The following is a 23938-nucleotide window of genomic DNA, read 5'->3' on the forward strand; positions in this document are numbered from 1 at the left end:
ATGTGATCTACCATAACCACTTCAGTGGAAAATGTGGACATGACACAAAGCAAGGTGGAAGCAGCCAAAGATAACATGGGAACCTCACCACCCCCAGTAACATGAACAAGGCAGATAATTTCCCTCTTTGTTCTAGTGGTGTAGGTTGCTGGCCCACAAATGTTGAACATTGTGTTTAGACATTCTTCTTTAAATGCTGCTTTCTGTATATGGATATTTGATTATTAAATCCTGTGAGTTCACCTTTGGAATGCTTCTTGAGAAAGAAGAATGGTTAATTGAGTAATAACACCTGCATGTCTTCGTGATGTAGCAAAGTTTCCGTGGTGTACATATTTGGGACATGCCCTGCATAACCAGCAGTGCACATTGTGATGCAACATGCATCTGGCAAATTCCTCTTGTGCTTGTTTTAAAAGCAGGTGGAGGCTATAATGGATTTTATATTCAGTTAATGTGATAAAAAAAATCTATCAAGCCCCTATAAGAATGAAAGAGGATTCGTTCTGGTTTTGTTGTTGTTGCTGTTCTGTTCTGTTTTATTTTTAAAAGAAAAATAATGAGGAAAAAAGCAAAGCTCTCAAGAGATCATCACTAAAGCATCCTCTCTGTGTGTACGTATGCATCAAGCATGAAATGAGCCCTTTTATTAAAATGATGTGAAATCAGGCACTCTGAATGTATAAGGAAGTCTGTGTAATGCACCATCTAACCAGCCAAATGTAAAGCACATCTGCACGTGGGCTTGTAGCGTTTCTCATTTAGCATTTCCCATTTGGTTCTTGAACATTAGATAGAAAGTGCTGAAAGACCAGATTTCATCACAAAAAGGAAATGGACTGTGTCAACGTATGTCTGTTCTAAGCTTGCTTGTTCATCTTTACAGTCTGCACTCCTCGGTCAGCCTGAAATTCATTCCTAATGTGTGTGTAGAGAACAGAAGCATCCGTTGACATGCTGTAGGTCAGAAGCATTAAGAGAGCTTATTCCAAAGGCTACATCTCTTTCGTTTCCTTTAATGACTGCTGAATTTCTATACTGAATCTCCAGAAATGAAACGGGCAATGGAATTATTCATTTGAGGGAACTGTGGGGCCTCTTTTGTCAGGGGAAACTGAAAACTTAACATATTGGAAGAGTGGGGATTTTTGTGAACATGAAGTCCAAGCATATCTCTCATCAGGTTCAGCTGTTGGCATGAAACGATGCACATCTGATTTTTGCCAGTACTAACTTTGTGAGGAAATCTGAAACCCAAAATAATAGGTTTATCCAGCGTGGTTAAGCTGGCCCAAACCAAATTTTCTGTACCACATCAAGCAAGTAGCTGTCTACATGAAGAAGTATACTTTCAATGCTGTTTCCAGCAAAACTCATGTAGCCAGGACAGCATAGAAGTCAGACCAACAGGCTGTCCTTACCTGAACTGGTTCCCTTTCGAGAAGAGAGAACTGTTATTTTACAGTGTGTTGTAATATTTGATTTACATTACAAATATACAGCTAAAGGCAAAGAAGCCCTCCTAATAGGAAGCAAATCCAGTATCTCGCATTAGATTGTCAGAGGCAGAAAAAAATACTTCACTTCTAAGGTACTTTGACAAAATCACAGCATAGCCTGTCTGACTTCTGCTTCCTCCAGAATCTAATCTGATCTTTTTTCACACAGAGACCTCTTTATACATTATGGAGTATATAAATTGAGTCCAGAGTATCTACCTGTGTCCTTTAAAACAATCTAACTTGAGTTTCAGGTTCTCCTCAATTCCTGTGTTTGTGGTGCCTGATTCAGATCATGACTGCGGTGTAGTGGTTAGAGCATCTGAGTAGGTTCTGTTTATAGCCAGGACTGACTACCCACTCTGCTATGGAAACTTACCTGGTAATCTTGGGACCGTAACAGTCTCTCAGCCTAATTTAATTCACAGGGTGGGGGAGGACAGAGGACTATTTGTTCCACTGAAGAAACACAAGTGTACACTTGTTGGTTTCCCCAGTGGGTCACATAGGGGCTTTCCCCACCTACAGAGTTGAACTGGTTTCTACCTAGGCTCGCCTCAGTGAATCCCCACTGCCACTGAGCTCAACATTGTTTTGTCTCAGTTCCCCCTCCCCCCCCCAGAACTGCAACATCCTTGTCTACACTACACTTTTTTGCCGGAACAAGGTCGATACCGCTTCGAAGTGGGGAAGCATCGAAACGACACCTCATCCGTTCAACCAATCACAAGCCGCTTTTGTGGCATGCGCAGAACGGGAGAGTCATGACGGGAAGAAAGCGCATATAACTGTAAACTGTAAAAACTGTTTAAAAAAGAACGCTCCCATTTCCCGCCGTAACACAGGCACCAATCACGATCAAGGAGCGAAACAGGCACCAAGATGATCCCGCCCACTTAGCTCGGTACCAGGGGGCCAACTCAGTTGCTGTGGGGACAGCCTGGAATCGCCCTCCACTGAAGGGAACTGAGTCGACCTTAGCTCCCTTGTGTAGTGGGGAAAGCCCCTAATAGAGTCCCCAAACTACTTCAGATCTGGAAAACAGTGTCAGAAGGAAGACTGAATCCCCTTCTCTGTATGTGCAACTGTCATGATCTGAATGGGTCACCTTGGTGCCATGGGCAATGAAAAGGACCTACAGTTCTCACTTGTTACACAGGGCACAGGTGTGAGTAACCCAGAAAAGCTGAGTTCCCTGTAGAATGTAACGGGGACCTCAGAGAAACCTTCCAACTCCACTCTGCCAAGGAAGGATACCTGGTTTTTATACCCTGCTTTTCTCTACCTTTAACAAGACTCAAAGCGGTTTATAATCGTCTCTCCTCCCCCTCCACACAACGGACACCTTGTGAGGTAGATGGGGCTGAGAGAGTTCTGAGAGAATTGTGACTAGCTCAAGGTCACCTAGTTGGCTTCATGTGGAGGAGACAACTGGTCATGTGGAGGAGGGGAAATCTAACCCGGTTCTCCAGATAAGAGTCCACCACTCTTAACTACTATTACCACTAGCTGGGGGCTACTGCCTCCAAAACATCTCATAGTTGGATAATTCAGTAAAATGGGTAAGGATCTTTGACAAAGAATTTTCAAAACCTCACCAGACTAATCATCCCAGAATTCATTGGAGAATATCGTGCAACTTGTAGTTTGTAGAAAAGCAACCTTTGGGGGGATTATGGAATTTTTGAGTTACACTGCCTCCAAGAGTTTGACATTATTTTCAAAATGTATTTGACGTCAATTATTTGAAGACCAAAGCAGCTTGACATTTGGTTTTATTTAACTTTCGGGGGTAAGAGGAGGGACCCAAGTTTCGGCTGAAAATGTGGGCAAATTACCTGTCGATTTCAAAATTTCTCAATTGATTTTATAAGCATCTTCACTGTGTAGAAGTCAGACTTCATTATTCCCTTAAGAAATGTCTGGGTCGATAGATGAGTAAATGGTTGGTGAAACTTGCGCGATACTTTAAACTCTAGCTGTCAATAATCAGCCTTTCAGAGAGGAGACAAATGGTTGAGATGTATCTCTATGATGTCTGATGTCAGTGCTGACCTCTGACATCATTAGTGCAAACCTGCGAGACTTTCCATAGAGCAGAAAATAACCTGGCTGTAAAAGTAGTTGAATAATCTTGTTCGGGTTTGACTTGGGAGTTGTTTGGTCTGTAAAGAAAAAAAATATGCCATAGACCATTCTCTTGTATCCTAGAGTTGAAGGGGGAAATACAGATTGATGATTTTGCAATTATGAATTTAAGGAGTACCACAAAACACAAGTTATGGCAGTTATACATGCAAGTCACAGACTTTTTTTAAAAATACCAACTTTCTCCCAAGCAGTCAAGAGCAGTATACAGCTATCTCTTCTCTTCCAGTTTCCCACCGAGAAGGGGTTCTTGGGCTGCAGGTCAGCTTCAGATGCAGAGGGCAGAGAGTTGAGCTTACCCAGATCTTTCTTTTCTTTTCCAACCTTACAGGTGCTCTGTAAGGTTTTCCTCTGGCCCACTGTCTCAGCAGGCTTTGGCAAAGGAACAGGGCAGACTACTTCTTCCTTGGCCTGGGATTGCAAAGATTGAAATAGGCCCTCAGTGTCTTTGCATGCTTCATCACCTTCTGCCCAGGGCAGTCAGCCCCTTGAGGCATTTCACGCTGTCTCCCATTTGGGCCCCTGCCATGGAGGTCTGCTGAGTCAGTTGTATGGCTGCTACTTTGCCTTTTTTTAAAAAAAATACCAACGTTCACAAGGAGCCTGGCCCCCTGTTGAGCTGCAGAGAATGAGCCAATAGTGCTGCACCTCATGTGTATGCCTCCAATGGCCAGCTGAGGCACAAGGAAGGATCCAACCCTGGCACACCTCATGGGTGTGCCCCCAAGGCCAGCTGGGTTGCAGGGCAGAGCTGCCAGGCTCAACTGGTACATTGGATCCTTCGTGGAGGCTCCAACTGGGGGTCTCGAGGAGGTGAGTGGGAATGGGGAGTGGTGTCCTACCCAATCCTGGAAACCAGTATGTGTGTTGTCAAGTCATTATTGCAATCTCATAGGGTTTTCAAGGTAATGGATGTCCAGAGGTGGTTTGCCATTGTCTGCCTCCATTTTACAACCCTGGTAGGCCTTAGAGGTTGCCTGTCCAAATTCTAACCAGGGACAACCCTTCTTAGCATCTGAGATCTGGCGAGATCAGGCTAGCTGGAGCCTATCTAGGTCAGGATAACCGGAAAGAGGAAAAAAGAATTAAAATTGTCCTACTGGGATTTTAAGCCAGTGCAACAAAATGTTTAAAAATACCAACACAACACTGGCCATAAGTAATAGCAGTAGCTGTCCTACAGTAAGATAAAGTGTGAAAGATTCATATGGGTCTACTAAAGGTAGCCAGTGCACTTTATGTCTTGATTTATTGAAATTTGTCTATGCTGAATTAAAGATTAACCAGCTCAGGTTCTGGTTCCCTAGACAGACTCTTAAAATGAATAGCAGTGACTCTGCCACATAAATCTAACAAAAAAGGAATGTATCATTTTAATAAAAGAACCACAGGAGTTACCTAGAAAGCATTCTGCATTCCATCTTTCCGCAGCCCAAGGAGGAATTTTTCCATACATAACCTGAGTTCCAGCCAAAACTCATTTTTCTTGTATCTCACTCTGCAAACTCAAACTTCTTAATAACCAGCTTCATAACTGAAGAGGTGCAGCTATTTAATATTCCAATTAAACATCAGCATGTTGCTTTCCTTTGGAGTCATGCTTTAGTTTTCAGATAAAGGAGGGAAAAAAACCTCAAGGGATGAAAGAAAAACAAGTTGCTTCATTCTAGTTTGTAAAGCAGGACTGCAAAGTGTTCAACAAAGTGCTGAAGAAAAATTGTTTATTACAAGCTTGCAAGGGCAGGTCAGCTGTTTAAAGAGTTGTTGGACAAAGTTTGCTCCCGGGAAAAGGAACGTTCCCTGACATTTCTGACATTCTGAACATCCAAAGAAAATAGTTTAGCATTTTCCAAATTTAAAAACTTTGTTGAGCTTCAGTATAGCTGAAAGCTATTACTCTAGAGTGATCACAACAAACAATGGTAGTCTACCAGCAATGGTGGGATTCAACAAGTTTGCACCACTTCGGCAGAACCGGTGCTTGTAAACAACCAGTTGTTAAATTGGGGTGCTGTGTGGTTTCCAGGCTATATGGCCGTGTTCTAGCAGCATTCTGTCCTGACATTTCGCCTGCATCTGTGGCTGGCATCTTCATGATCAGATCCTCTGAAGATGCCAGCCACAGATGCAGGCAAAACGTCAGGAGAGAATGCTGCTAGAACACGGCCATACAGCCCGGAAACCACACAGCACCCCAGTGATTCCGGCCGTGAAAGCCTTCGACAATACAGTTGTTAAATTATTTGAATCCCACCACCAGAACCAGTTGTTAAATTATTTTAATCCCACCACTGTCCACCAGATGTTCATAACAGACCCAATGTTGTTTGCTTTGTTGGTTGTCTGCTTGTCTTTTTTCTAACCTCCAAGCAGAAAGCCCAGATAATTTTCTGGCAGTTTCCCAAATCTCTAGAGTTTTGGAGGATTGTTAGAGTGTTACATCCTGTGATGGCATTCCCCCTTGTACTGTTCCTGGTGCTGCACAGGTAGTTGTCTCAACTCTAGGTTGAGAATTTCAGAGATGGAATCTGGAGAGGACAAGGTTTGGAGGGGAGAGATCTCAACGGTGTGTAAAATTGTACAGACCACCCTACAACGCATCTGTTTTATCCATGGAACTGTTGTCTGGTGATCAGTGAATGTTCTGAGAGACTGGCAACCCTATGCTCAGGACAGCAAGGGTGGGTGGGGGTGTAATGTATCCTGTTATAGCAGGAGATCTGGAAACTCTGATTCTTACCCTGCTTTGATCTTATGGGATTTTATTGCTAGCTCTTGATCTACTTTTGTTATGCTTCAGATCTGCTCTGTAGAAAAGACCATAGACTAACTGGGCCTTGCTTGCCTTGCCTTGTGAGAGTCAGAATTCATTGAAAGATTTTGGGAAATGTGATCAATGTGATCAAGAAAACTACAGTTTGTTTCAGGCTTTGACAGTGGCGTAGCACCAACGGGACAGGGGACAGGATGCCCCAGCACATGCTGGGGCAGGAACGTTCTGGGGCATGGCAGGAGCATGGCAGGTGTACAGCGCGCACGCTTGTCCTGGGCGCCGTTTCTCCTTGCTCTGCCCCCGGGCTTTGATCACACTGATGTGATCAATAGAAGCAGAAGAAAAGCTGAAATAAGAAGAAGCACATAGAAGCAGAAGAAAAGCTGAAATAAGCCCCTCCCCCCAAAAAGAGCTTTTCTCCCTTTTTGAAATTCAAAACCCAGTGTTAATTTAAAGATAAAGGTAGTCCCCCTGTGCAAGTACCAGGTTATTACTGAGCCATGGGATACCACATCGTGCCATTTACTAGGCAGACTTTGTTTACAGGGTGGTCATCTGCACTTTACCCCCAGCAATTTGGATACTCATTTTACTGACCTTGGAAAGATGGAAGACTGAGTCAACCTTGCCAGCTACCTGAAACTGGAATCAAACTGAGGTCATCAGCAGAGCTTTGACTGCAGCTTCCTAGTCTGCCTCATGGGACTTTCTGATTGTCAGTTCAGGGAAAACATAATTGGTTGTGGAAGTCTTAATAAATCTTGACTCTAAGGATGCCCTAATTTCCTCCCCACAAAAAAAACTGGAATTGTTAATTTCCATCGCTCTAAATCACTCAAGATGTTCATTTAAATGCAAGGGAGTAACTAGGTGTTGGACTAGTGGTGCTGTAACCATTCCAGCAGTAAACACACAAGGAATCGCAACAAGCGCCAGTAGGACCTTTGAAAATATTTTTCTTGTTTCATCCAAAGCCACTTGGGGCAGCTTAAATTAATTATTTTTCTCAAAGTAAGTTACCAACTGTGACACCAGCTGCTCAAGCACAGATCTTCAGTACCAGCAAGGATTGTGGAATCAAATTCAGCAGCACCTTCCCCAACATTCATATCCTAACGAAGAAATGGGGGGGGTGATAGCCGAAGTCCCTCTGGTACTTGCCATGCAGCCGTACTGATACTGCAGGCAAAACAGATCAAGGAAGGGGAAGAACAAATCCCTGCTTTACACCGCTTTCACTTTGAAGCTGGAAGAAAAGTCATTTTTCATTATTGCAGGTACTAATCTCAGCAGATTTGCTTCATTATCTGAAGAAAATGTCCTTTCTTATTATAGGAAAGATCAGACAGACAAGTATGAAAGAAAGGGTGGGGGACACCAACCTTCTAAAGAGATTCCCGGGCGCTTGTAATGGGAAAACAGCAATCATAAACTATATTCCCAACTCCTTTCCTTGGCACATCCATTGCAATTACAATTATAAAAATTCTGAAGTAGAAACAACTTCAGAAATATGCTAGATTCAGTTTAGCATATTCCAGAATATCTGTTTTCATTGATACGGTGGAGTGTTGGTTTTGGTTTTGTTGATTGAGTTGGTTGAGTGTTGATTTTGTGTTGAGTGAGTTTTGTTGACTGAGTTTTCTGATCCACACAAGGCTGCGTGATTTGCACTGACTGGTAGTGACTTCTGAGCTATTTCCTCACAGTTTTATCCCATACTGTTCTTGTAGTAGAGGAATGGATAAATCATGTGGAAGGGAGTCATATGGGGAAAAAATAATGCAGTGGACAACCTATCAACACCCTAAATTGAGCTTCTAGGCTGGTTCACACATCGCATACATCACTGCATGTCTCAAAAGTTCATTAATCAAGAGTTTGATAGATGTCAACCAAGTGTGTCAACTGACACCACAGAAAATGTAAAGACTTTATCCAATTCACTACTGGTCCAACATCGACATGCACAGGAATCTGAACAGGACTTCACAGACCATAGTTTCTATACTACAAGTAGTAAATCATACCAAAGTCAAGGCATGTGATCGTGGCAAGACCACATTGTGTTCTTAGTCCTGAAGTGTATAGAGACAAATTCAGCTATCACAAATCAGTCTGTAGTCATGGGCACACCCCAGTTTCCAAGTACACAGACTCTGTGTTGACCTCTAATTGATTAATAGTTATGAAAGCATGGTCTGAACAAAGCCATAGTCTAAACTAATCTTTTAAATTAATTATACTTATGCTGCCTTGAGTTCTATGATGGAAGAAACATGGGATATGTTTCATAAATACACAATGTGTAATAAACGTGTCATAAAAATGCATATATGTCATAAATACATAAATAATACTAACTTAAAGGCAACACAAGGATCAGGTGCCATACCCCTTCTTCCATTTGCCTTGCTTTCCAGCAGCAACATATTATTCATTCCTGGCTAAGACCCCTTCTGCACGGGCCAAAAACAGTTGTTTAAGGGTGGTAAAAACACCGTTTTGAGAGAGAACTTCACACAGCCACTGTTGCTTCAATGCTTCAACGCTCTATTTCCCCCCAAATGGCGTATTGGTGAATTGATAAACTAGCGATTCTTTCAAAAAAATGACGCTCTGCAACCGGCGCCGAGCAAACAGCCGGGCAGGAGGTGCTTCTGCTTTGGCCACTCTTGGTTTAAAAAAAAATTCCAGTTCACATCTGCGTAGCCATGCAGGCACACAGGGTCGGATTGGGATGTCAGTGTGGGGGTACATGTTTGCGTTCCTGCATAGCTATGCAGAAATGAGTGGCCAACAAAAAAAACCCCACCGCGCTGCCATGCGAAGTCTCGTGGCCCTGCCAATGCACTTGCTGTCAACGGGAGGGCCAGCCATGCAAATGGATCAGGGCGACACTAGTGTCATTTACTCCATTTGCACAGCACTTTTTATTTGCTGTGCGGAAGGGGCCTGTGTCTGAAGGATGAAGTCTGGTGTACTGTTTGATTTGGGGCTAATACTGCAGAAGACTACTGTGAGGAGTCCAGACCTTTTTTTTTTTAAACAAAGCATGTGCCAGATGGCTGCTGGAAATTGCTGTGGTGCATGTCAGTGTAATAATGTTGGAGGCTCTGCTGAACACCCTTCCGTGTTGAGATCCCGAGAGAAATAGAGCATAGGCATTATAGCAGCAATCTCCAACTGTGGCTGTGGTGGCTTCTTGGGAGGAATAGGGGAGCTCTACAGTGGAAGCATATTTTCATGTTGTGTAGCTGGGCATTGGTTCTCTCAGAACTGAAAGAGCCTTTTCAAAGATCCCCTGCTGTCCCACCAAGACATCTCACAGAAACAACAATTGTTAGAAAAAAGGCAATAGTGACCTTAATGGACCAAAGGTCTGTTTCAGTGGAAGACAGCTTCACATGATTTCAGTGGACTTAGACTGGAATAACATTGCTTAGGTTTGCAATATAAGCCTACTCCATATTGTGTTTCTTCATTCCATTCCATTCCATTCCATTTGTTTCTTGTTTCCCTCATTTCAAGCTTCATTATCCCTAGTATTCTTAGACTGAAAAATATGCCCAGAAGTAGTACATACATTTCAGTTCTCAAATGTAGTGTTTTTTTCTGTTTAAATCAGAGAGACCCACATTATCTTATGCTGGTGGCCCTGATTCTAAACAAATTGAAAGCAAGTCTAACTGTATTGTCAAGGGCTTTCGTGGCTGGAATCACTAGGATGTTGTGGGTTTTCCAGGTTGTATGGCCGTGTTCCAGTAGTATTTTCTCCTGACACTTTGCCTGAATCTGTGGCTGGCATCTTCAGATGAAGATGCCAGGCACAGATGCATCAGGAGAAAATACTACTGGAACACAGCCATACAACGTGGAAAACCCACAACATCTAAGTCTAACTGATTTGAGAGAAACTTATTTCCACTTAAAAGAGTTTCAGAGGGTAACTGTGTAAATCTGCAGTAGGAGAGCTGGATTTTAATTCAGTAGGACCATAGAGACCAAGAAGATTTTTAGGGTTTAAACTTTTTCAAATATTTTCAATTAAGGAAAATAAAAGTTTTAGCCAAAATTCGTTGGATCCAGCAACTCCCTTTTGCTAAATAAGGAACCTTCATCATCTGAAGGAAGTCTTCTCATTAGGGAATGGGAGTCATTGGATCTAACCCAGTGTCTCTGTTGGCACAAAGAAAAGAAAACTTGTCTCTTATCACAGGATTTTCAGGGCACGTTGCCTAGACAAGAAAATACTGAAGCACTGCAATATCACTGGAAACAAGGAAGACAGAGTCAACTTTCTTTTCTGTTTGTCTATTTATATCAGAAAAAAAATGTGAATAATGCTATGATTTTGTCAACATTACAGAGTGCTTTCAAAATGTAAAATAATTTAGTATATGATCTCAAGGCTCCTATTGATTTCCTAATGATCTCAAATGGAACACATTCCATTTCCAGCTATCTGGCAAATTGCATCTTCCCTGAAGAATTCCTATTGGATTTCTATTAAAGGAATGATTATAGCCATTCCCCGGAAATCTAGGATAAAAAGAGGACAGGGGTGTGAGGCTTTTGCATGGGCTGAGCTCCCAGTAAATGGGTATTTAACCTCTGACCATTAACAGCAAGTCTCTTTCGGTTCTATTAGTTCAGCAGCAAGCTACTATGATTAAATTTAAAAAAAAACTGTTTAGAGCCCCACCAAACATGTCCTGGGAATTAAAGCATATGGCAAGTATTGGGGGAAAGAAGACTTTCCATATGCTAATGACCCTTGATGTCTGAAATAAATTAGATCCATTAGAGTTTATGCTCTATAAAAGAAAGACTTTAAGCACTCCAAAGTTAGTGACTCGAGACCGATTTTTTCGCTCTGAAATTCAATCTGCCTACTTATTAATTCTTAGTGAGGCTCCTGAGCGGAAGAAGATGCAAAATTATAAGAGTGTGCTGAATCCAAATTTTAAAGTACCATGGGTTTATTTTCCTTTGTCTTTCTTTCTTTTTTTGGAAAAAAACTGAGTCATTCTTCATGTGTGTGTATGTGTGTGTGTGTTGTTTTAAAGTTCCCTTTGTTAATTTTGATTTTGTTCCCATCTTTTTTTTTCTTTTAAAGGTTTCATTTATCCTATTTCAACTGAACAGAGAACCCAGAATGAATATGGATTTTCTTGTAAGTCTCGTTTGATATTATGTTCTTGGATACTAATTTCCTGCTCCAAGATTTACTTTCCGCTCATTCACATGGGCAATGAGTGCTAAATCCAAAGAGAGTTCTCTTTTGCTTGCTTTAATTTAAAGGAAAGTACAGGCTGATATACTAGGCATAGAAGTGTAAATAATGGAGGCAAGGGGAAAGGACCAGGCAAGCAAGAAATGGAAAAGAGAAATAGCATTCCATCATCAGCCAAAGAAGTTAATCGGGAAGCAGTTAAAATGATTGCAGGGATTTGATTTTAATGCTGGAAAAGAAGTAGCGAGATCAGCTTTCAACTGATTTGACTATTGTCTGAGAAGGCTACTGACAGCCTCAGATAAAATAGATGATGTCATTTACAAATTTGGGCTAGATGATGCCCTCTTGAATCTCTCTCAGTTCTTACCTGACCACCTAAACATCAGGATAACAAAGATAAAAAACATGAAAATTATCTTCAAGAGTGTCCTTATTCTGAAAGAATATAACACCATAGAATAGAAAATGATGACAGACTTGTCTGTATCACATTTCTTACGTGTATTCAATTTTTTTTGGACAGTCTCTTGTGGGATGAGTGGCTGAAGATATATGGGAGTTAGTACGGGATTAGTACGGGAGACATGTTACAAGCAGATAGCAAAAATACTCAAAAATTGATCTTACACCTTCAGGAGAATGATATCAAAATCTGGCAAGCTATCAGAAATGTGTAGTATTCTTGTCTCTACTGGATTCTTAGAAGTAGTATAGCTTAATGGCCAGTGGAGCCAAATGGGAAGGGCTCACCTGAACCACAGTTTCAGCTGTAAGGCAAACCACTATATCACAGGATTAAACCCTGCCTCATTGATGAGATTGTGTCAGGATTACTAATGTATTTGAAGGATTTGGAGAATTAAATGCTATATAAATGCTAAGTATAATTCTGCTTTGTCAGTATGGTCCTTTTAAACTCCCTCATTCTCCAACTATTGTATTTCAGGCATGTTGACATTTTCTTTTGATCTGCATGTTTGTCTTTTCCTATCTGTTCTGTCTTAAATTTTTGACACAAGGGAATGGGTTGCCATTTCTATCCCTATGTTGCATCAAGGCTTTCTAAACCTATTTCTTTCCCTGGGCATTTGTTTAGAAAATCTTGAAGACTGGCAAGCTGCAAATTCTTTGAACTCACCTCCAGATGGCTGATTTGTGCCTCATTTAAATGTGATGCTAGGAAACTAGAAGAACTTACCATGCAACTTTAGTCACATCCACCATCTTGTTTAACATGAGCTGCTGCCCTTTGCAATGCTCTATATGTACAACGTTACATGTACAACACGTCAGGGCCGCATGTGCTATAGAACCCTGGCTAATTGCAGCTTTGCACAGGTAGCTGCACCACTTAAATGAGATTTTGTTACACAGGTATATAAGCATAAGCATTTTATTGTCATTGTGCACGCACAACAAAATTTACAGTAGCATTCCTCGATGCACACAATTTCAGACTCATACCTTATCCTCACTTTCCCCTTCCTCCACCCATCCCTACACAGCCCCAAACACATCAACACGAAGCCGCAGAGTTTAGCATAGCCACAGCTTCTGCCTTGGTATCATTGTACCTAACTTGGTATCTTCTGCCTTGGTATCATTGTACCTAACTTGCACTGAAAGAAGGATGTGAGAATGTGAGATAATCTCTCTACCTCACCCAATGTCATGGTCTCAATCCAAATGAATTCCCTGTCTAGGGTTGCCAGTCAGTGGGCAACTGGTGGGAGCCTGGGGAGTAAGACACCTGGGGGGAGGCATCAGTGAACAGTATGATGTCACTTCTGGGAGAAAACTGGAAGTGGTGGCACTCTACTCTAGGCATTGCTGAAAATCTGTGGTAAAACAATAGAGTTTCCAACAATTCTTGGAGAGGAACTGACATCACTTCCAGGTTTTCCCAGTTCTGCGTATCACTTCATAGGCTGCAGAACTCTCTAGAGAGCCAGTGTAGTGTAGTGGTTAGGAGCAGTAGAATCTAATCTGGTGAACCAGGTTTGATACCCCACTCCTTGACATGAGCAGCAGACTCTGGTGAACTCGATTTGTTTCCCTGCTCCTACAAATGAAACCTGCTGGGTGACCGTGAGCTAGTCACCATTCTCTCCGAACTCTCTAAGCACCACCTACCTCACAAGGTGTCTGTTGTGGGGAGAGGAAGGAGTTGGTAAGCCATGTTGAGACTCCCTACAGAACAGAAAAGCAGGGTTTAAATCCAAACTTTTCTTCCTATTGATTGAAATAAATGTGCAAGCCATTATTAACAGGAGAACTCTGCATGTGTATGCAGAGAACTCTTACTCATACAAGTGAGCTCAGGGAGTATCAAACTAGAAATTTGAGGATAATTGGCACACAATTATCACTTTTTAAGTACATTTCAGGTCATGTAACTTTATCAATTGAAATACTTCCCATCAGTAGTATGCAAACTCAGTTCACATACAAACTTAGCAGGTTTCCAGTTTGTTTAGTTGAAGATTTATTTGATTTTTTAAAAAAGTAAAGCATGCAATGTGGAAAAAGGAGGTAAAAGAAGAAGTATTTTGTAATCAGAGGCCCTGCAAAATTAGCATTAATCATCTTACAATAAACTACTGTAAATTAATTCCTCTTTTGACTAAACTTTCTTTGATTCACTGGCTATCAACAGGATGTTGTGCTGCCTCTGTAAAAGAAAGACACATAGGGCCTTTCCCCACTTACCTTAAGCCCCGCGCTACTTGAGGAGAGTCCCCCGGCATTCCCCACGACAGGAGCGGCAACAGCACAGCCGCCCCGACGCTGCCGCTGTCGCATTCCCTCAGCGTGCGGCATCCCTGGCGCTGGAGAAAACGGCGCCTTTTGATGATGTCATGGGGACGCCCAGGCGCGTGCCAGGGATGCCGTGCGCGGAGAGCAGCGCGCGGCATACGGGGGAACCTGGTGAGTGTGGAAACGCCCATAGATAAAGATTTTGTTCTGAAAATGACTGGGAGAAAAGTAAAAATACTTTTTTTTCCAAACTAGGGTACAGCCCTCTTACAGAGTATTTGAAATGAATTTTAAATTAGCTATTAAATAATTATGAACTTAGTGATAGCAATGTGGGAGAATATTTGTGAAAATTCTTGAGATTATTTACCATACTAAATGTTTCATACTTTCACACCCTTCCCCAATTCTCTTTTTCCAGCTGCTCCTGATTCAGACGACGTAGCTCTTTATGTTGGGATTGTGATTGCGGTGATCGTATGCCTCGCTATTTCTGTGATTGTCGCTTTGTTCATCTATCGGAAGAACCACCGGGACTTTGAGTCAGACATTATAGACTCCTCTGCTCTAAATGGTGGATTCCAGCCAGTTAATATCAAAGCTGCAAGACAAGGTGGGTTTTGCTTCATCGTTTTACAGTAACCAAATGCAGGCACAAGAATCAAAGAGTGCCCTCTCCAAGGTCATTTCAGTTATGTCTCCTGAATGGAGAACTTCATAAGGAAGCAAAATAAATGTATTAATTTGTTTCCTGGAAAGAAGTGCTGAAATTTGTGCTGAAGAGAACCACTAAAATATTTGAAAGCAATAAATCCAAAGGATAGAGGGAAAGTATAGAAAAAAGGTGTGCACCAATTGCTGACAGTTTACACAGCTCATTTATTCTGAGTCATTGGTCCTCCAAGCCTAACATTGTCTATTCCGATGGCAGCACATCTCCAGGTAGGCAGAGGTATTTCCCAACAACTATATCCTGAAATCTTTCAAATGGAGATGCCAGGAACTGATCTTCCTCTTAAAATGTATGTGGACCACATGTGAGCATCTATTTACACGCTACCTAATCAGCTGTCTCACTTCCGAACCAACATAAATTGAAAGCTCCCTGAAGGGGAATTCCCCCCCACTTTTGTATCCACATCCTTTCTGCTTTTTGACTTAGCTTAGAATCATAAAGTTGGAAGAGACCACAAGGGCCATAAAGTCCAACCCACTGCCATGTAGGAACACACAATCAAATCACTCCCGACATACGTTTTTTGGAAAGCAGTGTCTTCCACCTGCTGCCATGCAAACGGCACCAAGTGGAAGGTGGCATTTTCCCTGCGCTGCTCCCCCCCCCCCCTTACCTCTTCTTGGCTGCCGTTGCTGTACAGAGGCCAGGGGACACACCTCCTGGTCTTCGTCCCTGGAGGCATTGCCATGGCCACAGGGGCATGTCCCCTGGCCTCTGTACTGTGATGGCAGCTGAGAAGAGGTAAGAGGGAGAAAAAGTAGTGGACCCCATGCAAAGGCGGCCTCGTGGGCAGCTGAGGCACCGGGGCCATTCGCAGATCAGTGTGCGAATGGCCCCGGGGGGATGCACCAACTGCAAGTATGCCAGTGCACCCCTGCTTGCCCGCCCATGCAGAAAGGGCCACACTGATGGCATGGGTGTGGTGAAGTGATTTGCCACATGGGCATGCCAGTATATGTTCAACTCTTATATGTCATTCATACTGTCAAAAGGGCTAATCTTACAAAATGTTTTTAAAGGTCCTATCCAATCCTGGCCTCCAGGTTTCAAAGACAAAACTATTTTTTTTAATTTATCCAAAGGAATTGTTTCAAATGAGAGCAGAGCCATGTGTAATAACATTTATGTTTTGTCTTTTAATTTGAACACAGACCTCCTCGCTGTACCTCCGGACCTCACATCTGCTGCCGCCATGTATAGAGGGCCTGTATACGCCCTGCATGACGTGTCTGATAAAATCCCCATGACCAACTCTCCCATTCTTGATCCGCTGCCCAACTTGAAGATCAAGGTGTACAACAATTCGGGGGCAGTCACCCCACAGGACGACCTGTCCGACTTCTCATCCAAACTCTCGCCACAGATCACTCAGTCCTTGCTGGAGAACGAAGCATTAAATATTAAGAACCAGAGTCTTGCTCGGCAAACAGACCCATCATGTACTGCTTTTGGTACCTTCAACTCTCTCGGAGGCCATCTGATTGTACCCAATTCAGGTAAATCACAACAGCAAGTAATTGTGTGAAAGAGATTTAATAGTGGCCCTTTCTGCCCAGCACTAATAAAATGTCCTGAGGATGAAGGAAAAAAGCATTTTGGAGGACGTCTGCACATCTTTTTTCCCAAAACACCCTCAGGACATTTTATTTCAGCTCAACCTGGGGTTTTTAGAAAACTCTAAACTAGGGATTCTTTTTTGCCAAAATGTTGTCAAACCATTTACTGCTTGCTGTGCAGAGAGCAGCACAGCAGGGACCATCATATTTTTCCCGCCAAGTAATTTTGAAGACTCTTACTTTTGTTTTCACTGCTCACGCTTGCCATTTTGTGCTGCTGCTGAGATCTTTCATGTAGCCAGCCATCTGGTGAAGATTTCCCATGGAGGTTTCCTCTGCTTGCTTCTCATCCACATGCAGTTTCACCGTTAAAAGTACATGAATAAGGCTTGTTTTGCCTGGTGATGCTGCGCATCATTTTACCTTTTTTTGTTTCAAGGGATCTGAATGCAAAGCTTTGGTGATATGATATGAGAATCTGCAATGAGCATATTTCAAGTTCTCATTGCTTCGCAGACAGCTCCCTCAAAAAAAAGAGGAAGGAAGGAAGGAAGGAAGGAAGGAAGGAAGGAAGGAAGGAAGGAAGGAAGGAAGGAAGGAAGGAAGGAAGGAAGGAAGGAAGGAAGGAAGGAAACAAACAAACAAACAAACAAACAAACAAACAAACAAACAAACAAACAAACAACCATGCATGGGACTTCCAGAAAAAACAAAATTTGGAGTGTTGTGTAGTTTCCGGGCTGTATGGCCGTGTTCCAGTAGCATCTTCTCCTGCCATTTTGCCTGCATCTATGGCTGGCATCTTCAGAGGATCTGATGGTAGTAAAGCAAGTGGAGTATCTATACCTGTGGAATGTCCAGGGTGGGAGAAAGAATTATTTGCATCAGTGAACAAGTGTAAAGGGTGCAAATGGTTCTTTCTCCCACCCTGGACATTCCACAGGTATAGATACTCCACTTGTTTTACTACCATTAGATCCTTTGAAGATACCAGCCACAGATGCAAGCGAAACATCAGGAGAGAATGCTACCAGAACACGGCCATACAGCCCAGAAACCCCACAACACTCCAGTGATTCCAGCCAAGAAAGCCTTTGACAATACATAAAATGAATTTTATTCATGTACTTTTTACGGCGAAATCGTGTGCAGATGAGCTGCAAGCCGAGGAAACTTCTGTGGGAAACCTTTACCAAAATGCAGGTGGGATGGAAAAGCACTAACGGAGAAAATGGTGGGCACAAGTGAGAGCTAGCAGGGGGGTGGGGGGGTGGGAAAAAGCTTTTTCTGGCAATGCTTTTTTGTCCACACTATGCAGACAAAAAAAAAGCCAAAATGGTTTCTTTAAACAGTTTTATTTGTGCTGTGCAGAAAGAACCAGAGTTCCCAAAAGCGTAAAATGCAGCCATCTCATTTCTTTTTTTCCAGCAGAAGAGAAGAGAAATGAAGGCTGCTTTTGGAAATCTTTAGCTTCTTTGTTTAAATCGAACAGTAGCTCTTTTCCCCATTTGGGGTTACTTAGCTATTAAACATCTCTCCCTGAAGCCCTGCCCTACTTTAGCCAAAAATGGCAAAGCTCTGAGTCACTGCTTTCAAGAGTATTAGACTTCCCAACCTCCTTGTGTGAAGTGACATTCAGAACCCCTTGACCTTTTCTTTCATGCAGTGCCAGAAAGCAAACCTGGCTTCCAGAGAAAATGCTTTGCTGTTGCCAGTGGACACGATAAGGACAAATTAATTAGGAAACAAGTTGCTCTAAATTTCTGTTCGCATCAGATGACATGGAGCTAAAGAATGTCATTTATAAGGCTGAAGGGTTTTTTACTACCAGGTGCTAGAATAGAGTACAGTGCAAACCTCATTTCATACACATCATGCAACGTGGGATTGACGGGATTTGTGTAGTAAAAGATATGAATTTTTTTCATGATTATAGTGGATGTTTGCATCTTGATTAGATTCACAGTTCCTGCATGCAGCAAGGACTCATTTTGGTTCTAACTATACTCTGTCTCAGATAAAGATGTCTGTATGATCAGCAATGGCATAGCGCCAACCGGGCAGGGGGGTGCGACACCCCAGATGGCGCCGCGTCAGGGGCATGGCCGGGCCATGGAGGTTCCAGGGGCCCAGAGCGCGCACGTGCCCTGGACGCAGTTCCCTTCACTCCACCTCTGATGGTCAGTTGAGGTGCAGCATTTGAGAAAATTGTATGCTTCTGCATTAGAATATAGTCCCAAATGAATATGAGAATTAACATTCATTTTTACACTCCTGCCTTTGTCAAAACCATTATTCTGTGCATCATCTAACATGGTACTTTGATACAAGAGCATTTATAGTTCATTGAACAACTATCATCAAAACTTTCCAACAGATAGGGGAGAAGAGCTAGGTAGGCACTAGGATCCAGGCGGAGCATTCTACAACAAAGAGTTACATGGCGGAGGAATATACAATGTACTAGCATTTTTTTGTGAGACAGAGGCCCACTCTGCATGGGCCAAAAACAGCACTCCAGGCACTGTAAAACCATTCCTGGGGCACAGTTCGCACAGCTGCCTCCTCCAAAATGAGGCAGCCTCCCAAGGAGACTTTTCAAAAACAGCATTGTGCACCTGGTGCTATGTGACCGGCACCAGATTGGAGGTGCTGCTTTTAGGTGCCTCTGTTTTTTAAAAAAACCTACCTTCTCCTCCTGTTCAGCTCTACAGGAACAAGGAAGCATGCCCACACTGCCCTCCAACTCCTGGAGCACTGCTGTGGCCGCGGGGTGTGTGTGTCCCCTCGTCCCTGCAGAGATCCATGGGGAGAGAAGGTAGGTTTTTTTAAAAACAGGAGGTGGGGCTGCAACAGCTCCAGGGCCACTGCGGGGCTGCAACAGCTCCAGGGCCACTTGCACAAATGCGTGCAAACGGTCCTAGAGGCTCCACCAGCATCATGTATCCCAGTGTGCAGCCACTTCACTGGCCCGTGCAGAACAGGCCAGAATATAGCAAAGCACTTTTCACACAGCAACTAATGCATGATTAAATTTATACCAGTATATGTACATATGAAGCTGCCTTATACTGAATCAGATCGTTGGTCAACCGCACTCAGAACCGTCTTCTCAAATTGGAAGTGGCTCTCCAGGATCTCAGGCGGAGGTCTTTCACATCACATATTATTTGATCTTTTTAACTTGAGATTCTAGGGACTGAACTTGGTACTCCATACCACTAATTTAATGAGATATACATACAAATATTCCCTTTTATGGCCTTAGCTGTCACCTCTACCAAATCATTCCACATGCATTTCAGTTTTGTACAAATCTGGATTGGGGCTCCGGGTCAATGTAGTGATTTTTTAAATGTAATTTGGATTTTGCAAGTTTGAAAATTTAGTGGTCTAGAGCATTGGTGTCAAACTTGTGGCCCTCCAGATGTTATGCTGGCAGGGGATGATGGGAACTGTAGTCCATAACGTCTGGAGGGCCGCAAGTTTGACACCTGCGGTCTAGAGAGTGGAGAGGCCATATAAACCTGTTTTAAGGAAATTAAATACCGCTTGAGAGTGTTCTTTTTACGACCTTCTAGCTTTTGTTTCTGCTATGATCTGCAGCATATTCTAGACAACTTTGGCCATGCAAGAGAGAGCAGGTAGCTTGTTTCCCCCTTCTCAGCCCAGTATTAATGCAACTAATCAAGTGCTTCAAAATGGTAGATGATGACCAGATGCACCAATATTCTTACGCTTATAAAAAAAGGCTATAGTTGCATATTGCTTCATGGGATAGCATTCTGCTGGCTTTCTTTTAAAAAAATTTTTTAATTAAATAAGAATAGCCAAGGGAAATTATCCCATTACTACTGTTTGAAACAGTAAAAGCAACTGTTGGTTTTGCCCTCACTTTAACAATGAAAGCGGCAGTGCGGCCATCTGCTTGTTCTTTAAACACAGCAAAAAGGGAGGGGAAGATACTCCCTTCTCCAGTTCCTATAACGTAGAAAATAGGCTGAAGATGCAAGTAATAAAACTGCCAGGTAATAAGTGTCTGGATGACAGTAAAGTGTTCTGTTTAGTTAGAGGGCCTGGATGGAATTTGGGCATGTCAGGTGGCATATTCTCAGACTTCTCATGTATTTATTTGCTTGATTTTTAACCTGCCCTTTCCCAACCGAGTCAGATTCAGGGAAGCTTACAACAATTCAGTAATAATTTAAATTACCTGTTAACCACTGAAACGCCCAACACTATACACTCTAGAAACTCTGACGGCACCATAAAAACATTTACAATAACAGAGAGAGATAGCAGAAAGAGAGCGAACGACTAAAGCTCTAATGATGGAAGGGAAAATACAAACAATAAATTCAGTAATAAATCGAGGGGAAAAGGTAAAGAAGGAGCCAGCTAGAAGGAAACAGTCACTCAACCATAGGTTGAGGACAAAAGTCAGCCTGCCTTTCTTTTCCTGTCTTAATATTCTCTGCTTTCTCTCCCGTCTTTTGTTGCTGTTGTTGTTATTGTTCTGCAGGAGTAAGTTTGCTGATTCCTGCAGGGGCTGTTCCCCAGGGGAGACTCTACGAAATGTACGTGACGGTTCACCGAAAGGAGAACATGAGGTAAAGGAGTCTTTGCTTACGGTGCATCTGCTCTAGCAACTAATTGCAAGGAGGAGGCGAAGTCTATTAATGCAACATTCTGATCAGCATATATATGTATCTATGGACACAAGGCTGAAAAGATGCTGAGGCCGTGGAAAGGGTTTGCAAACAAATCCAGAAAGGGAGTTGAGAAATATCTAAGCCCAGAACCTCCATGTGCTGTGTATGAATTTATGATAAAGGGTTAGATTTTGATGCTGTAGCCCCCTGTTGGCATCTGCTGTTTATAGGGTTGCCAGCCTCCAGGTGGGGCCTGGTGATCTCCTGGAATTGTAATTGACAACAGGAATCAGTGTAGTCGGAAGGTGGACTTCTTGATATTATTTCCTGCTGAGTCCCTTCCCTAAATCCCACCTTCTGCAGGTCCCACCTTCAAAATCTCCATGAATTTCCCAGCTCAGAATTGGCAGCCCTAGCTGTTAAACTGATGTCATCAATGAATGTAAAAATTTGAAAGCAAATTGAATTTGAGAATACAGACCAGTAGGATGGTGTAGTCATCCACCCAAAATCTGTGCCAAGGAAAATAGTTTTTTCCATTCAGAATGATCAAGGGAAATCAGATATATATTAGTATGGGAGCCATCCTGTTTTGATATACTATATCAAAACAGGATGGCTCCCTATTTGTATTTTTTGACTAATCCTATGCAGAGAAGAGCCCTCACACTTGCTCGCTTCAATGTTTTCCCCTCCGCTTTATTGCGTGGTAGATTTAACAACTTGGAAATGAGCGAAAGGGTATGCTCTTGTGGTGAACAACAAATTGAAACATTGGCACATCAACTGCTTTGCTGCCCTAAATCTGCAAATATCAGATCAAAATATTCCAATATTCTTTCTAGGATACCTAGTGACATGGGAGAATCAGGTAGACTTCCTTTCCTTCTGGACAATTCTGACAATGAAACTTGTGAATTGGTAGCACAATTTTTACTGGAGGTGATGCACAATCAATAATTTATATTCTATCTTAACACTTTGTATTTGTGTACCTTTTATCTCAGGTTTTTTATTGTGTTATGATTATTGTTATGCCAAATAAAGGCTTATTATTATATTATATATTAGTATGGATATATTCCCAGGGGCGGAGTAAACGTTGCAGCCCACACCCAAAAAAGCTTCCATGCTCCATATATTGGCAGGCAAGATGGAAAGCTTTTTACTACCAGCTCTGATCCAGCTCTATGCAGGGATACGTAAGCTTTGTATTTCCACTATCCCATCATGCAAATGAGGAATTTGCTATTTGATGCAATATTAAGCATCTGGATTATTTCAGCTTTTATTGCTTTACAATTGTTTAAGAATATTCATTCTGTTCTCAGTCACAGATATCTGGAGACTGTGCAAGACCGAACACACTTCTGTGGTTTTGCTAGTCTAAATGAATACATTTAGAAAATTCAATTACAAGAAACGAAGAGTCTCTCCCCCTCTCTCTCTTTTTGGCCTACATTATTCATGTCCTGCATTTTGGTGATGGCTAATTACAGAAAAAGTCAAGTCTGTTGTGCCATCATGTTGACCTTTGTGTTTTATTATTAACCTTCCCCCCCGCCCAAATTCACCCATCAATTACAAAATGACACTTAGCCCTGTTCAAAGAGATCTGTCACTTTTCAAGAATTAGTGTTGAAAAAGGACACTATAGACCACCAGATAGTGGTGGTTAGTTCTACATTAATGGTTCATCAAATGTAGCTGTCAAATAAAGCAACCTGTATATACTGTATTTTATATTGTAAATATTGAACTTTATGTTTATATTTGTGACATGTATAGCTGATTGCTATAAGCCATCATGAGCCCCCTTGAACAATGTAGTAGTTGAGTAAAATTAAATTAAATTAAAAGTTCTACAGAAGGTAAATAAACTTTCTGCATAGGGTCTCAGTGGTGCAATGGCAATATAAAATTATAAGTAAACTACTTCCTTCCAGTTTAACAAACATCCCTTACTGGGCATCATCCACTAAATAAGACAGGGGTCCCCCATCTTATTGTACTTGTGGGCATATTTGGAATTCTGACACAGCGTATTGGGCACAGTTACAAAATGGCTGCCACCAACTGGCTGACAGAGGAATACAGAGCTAGCCACAATACGGCTCCAACAGCTTACCTTCACACGGTGAACATTCTTGCAGTTGCTGCTGAAGCAACACTTTTAAAAAATCAGAAGCCTTGCTGGCAAAAACCTTACCTGGCCCTACCCACTTTATAAAATCACGTGGCAGGTTTCAAAAAATGTGTGGGTGGGGGCCATGGCCCCCATGGACACCATGTTGGGGACCTCTGCACTGTGACATTTTGCTGTCACATAAGACCAAATTTAACACAGAGGAAGCAATTTTGTGTGTTTCAGACATGATACTGAACAGTACAAAGGAAAGTGTTACAGGAGTGGCTGGGTCTGATTTTGAGAAGCATAGTAGTATAAATTGGGCCATTTGTTTTGCCCACAAAATACTTCTTTGCAGGTCATTTGTCTAAAAGTTTTTGTTCTTTACCAAGAAAAGTACTTAGTGAAGGGATACCATAGAGATGTACACTGCAGGAATGGAGAAAATTC

General features: G+C 42.3%; 1 protein-coding gene across 2 annotated transcripts in view; it reads left to right on the forward strand.

Annotated features, from left to right (window-relative positions):
* The window catches only part of UNC5C (unc-5 netrin receptor C), a 368989-nt gene that overhangs the window by 310814 nt on the left and 34237 nt on the right, over nt 1–23938 (forward strand). The window contains exons 8-11 of one of the 2 annotated variants that reach the window (XM_048509243.1): nt 11540–11596; nt 14838–15029; nt 16304–16648; nt 21231–21318. In XM_048509243.1, coding sequence (XP_048365200.1) covers nt 11540–11596; nt 14838–15029; nt 16304–16648; nt 21231–21318 — 682 coding nt within the window. The remainder of the gene's footprint in view (nt 1–11539; nt 11597–14837; nt 15030–16303; nt 16649–21230; nt 21319–23938) is intronic. The other variant, XM_048509244.1, reaches the window with a different exon arrangement.

This window comes from Sphaerodactylus townsendi, linkage group LG10 (genome assembly GCF_021028975.2).
Source record: "Sphaerodactylus townsendi isolate TG3544 linkage group LG10, MPM_Stown_v2.3, whole genome shotgun sequence".
Lineage (NCBI taxonomy): Eukaryota > Metazoa > Chordata > Lepidosauria > Squamata > Sphaerodactylidae > Sphaerodactylus > Sphaerodactylus townsendi.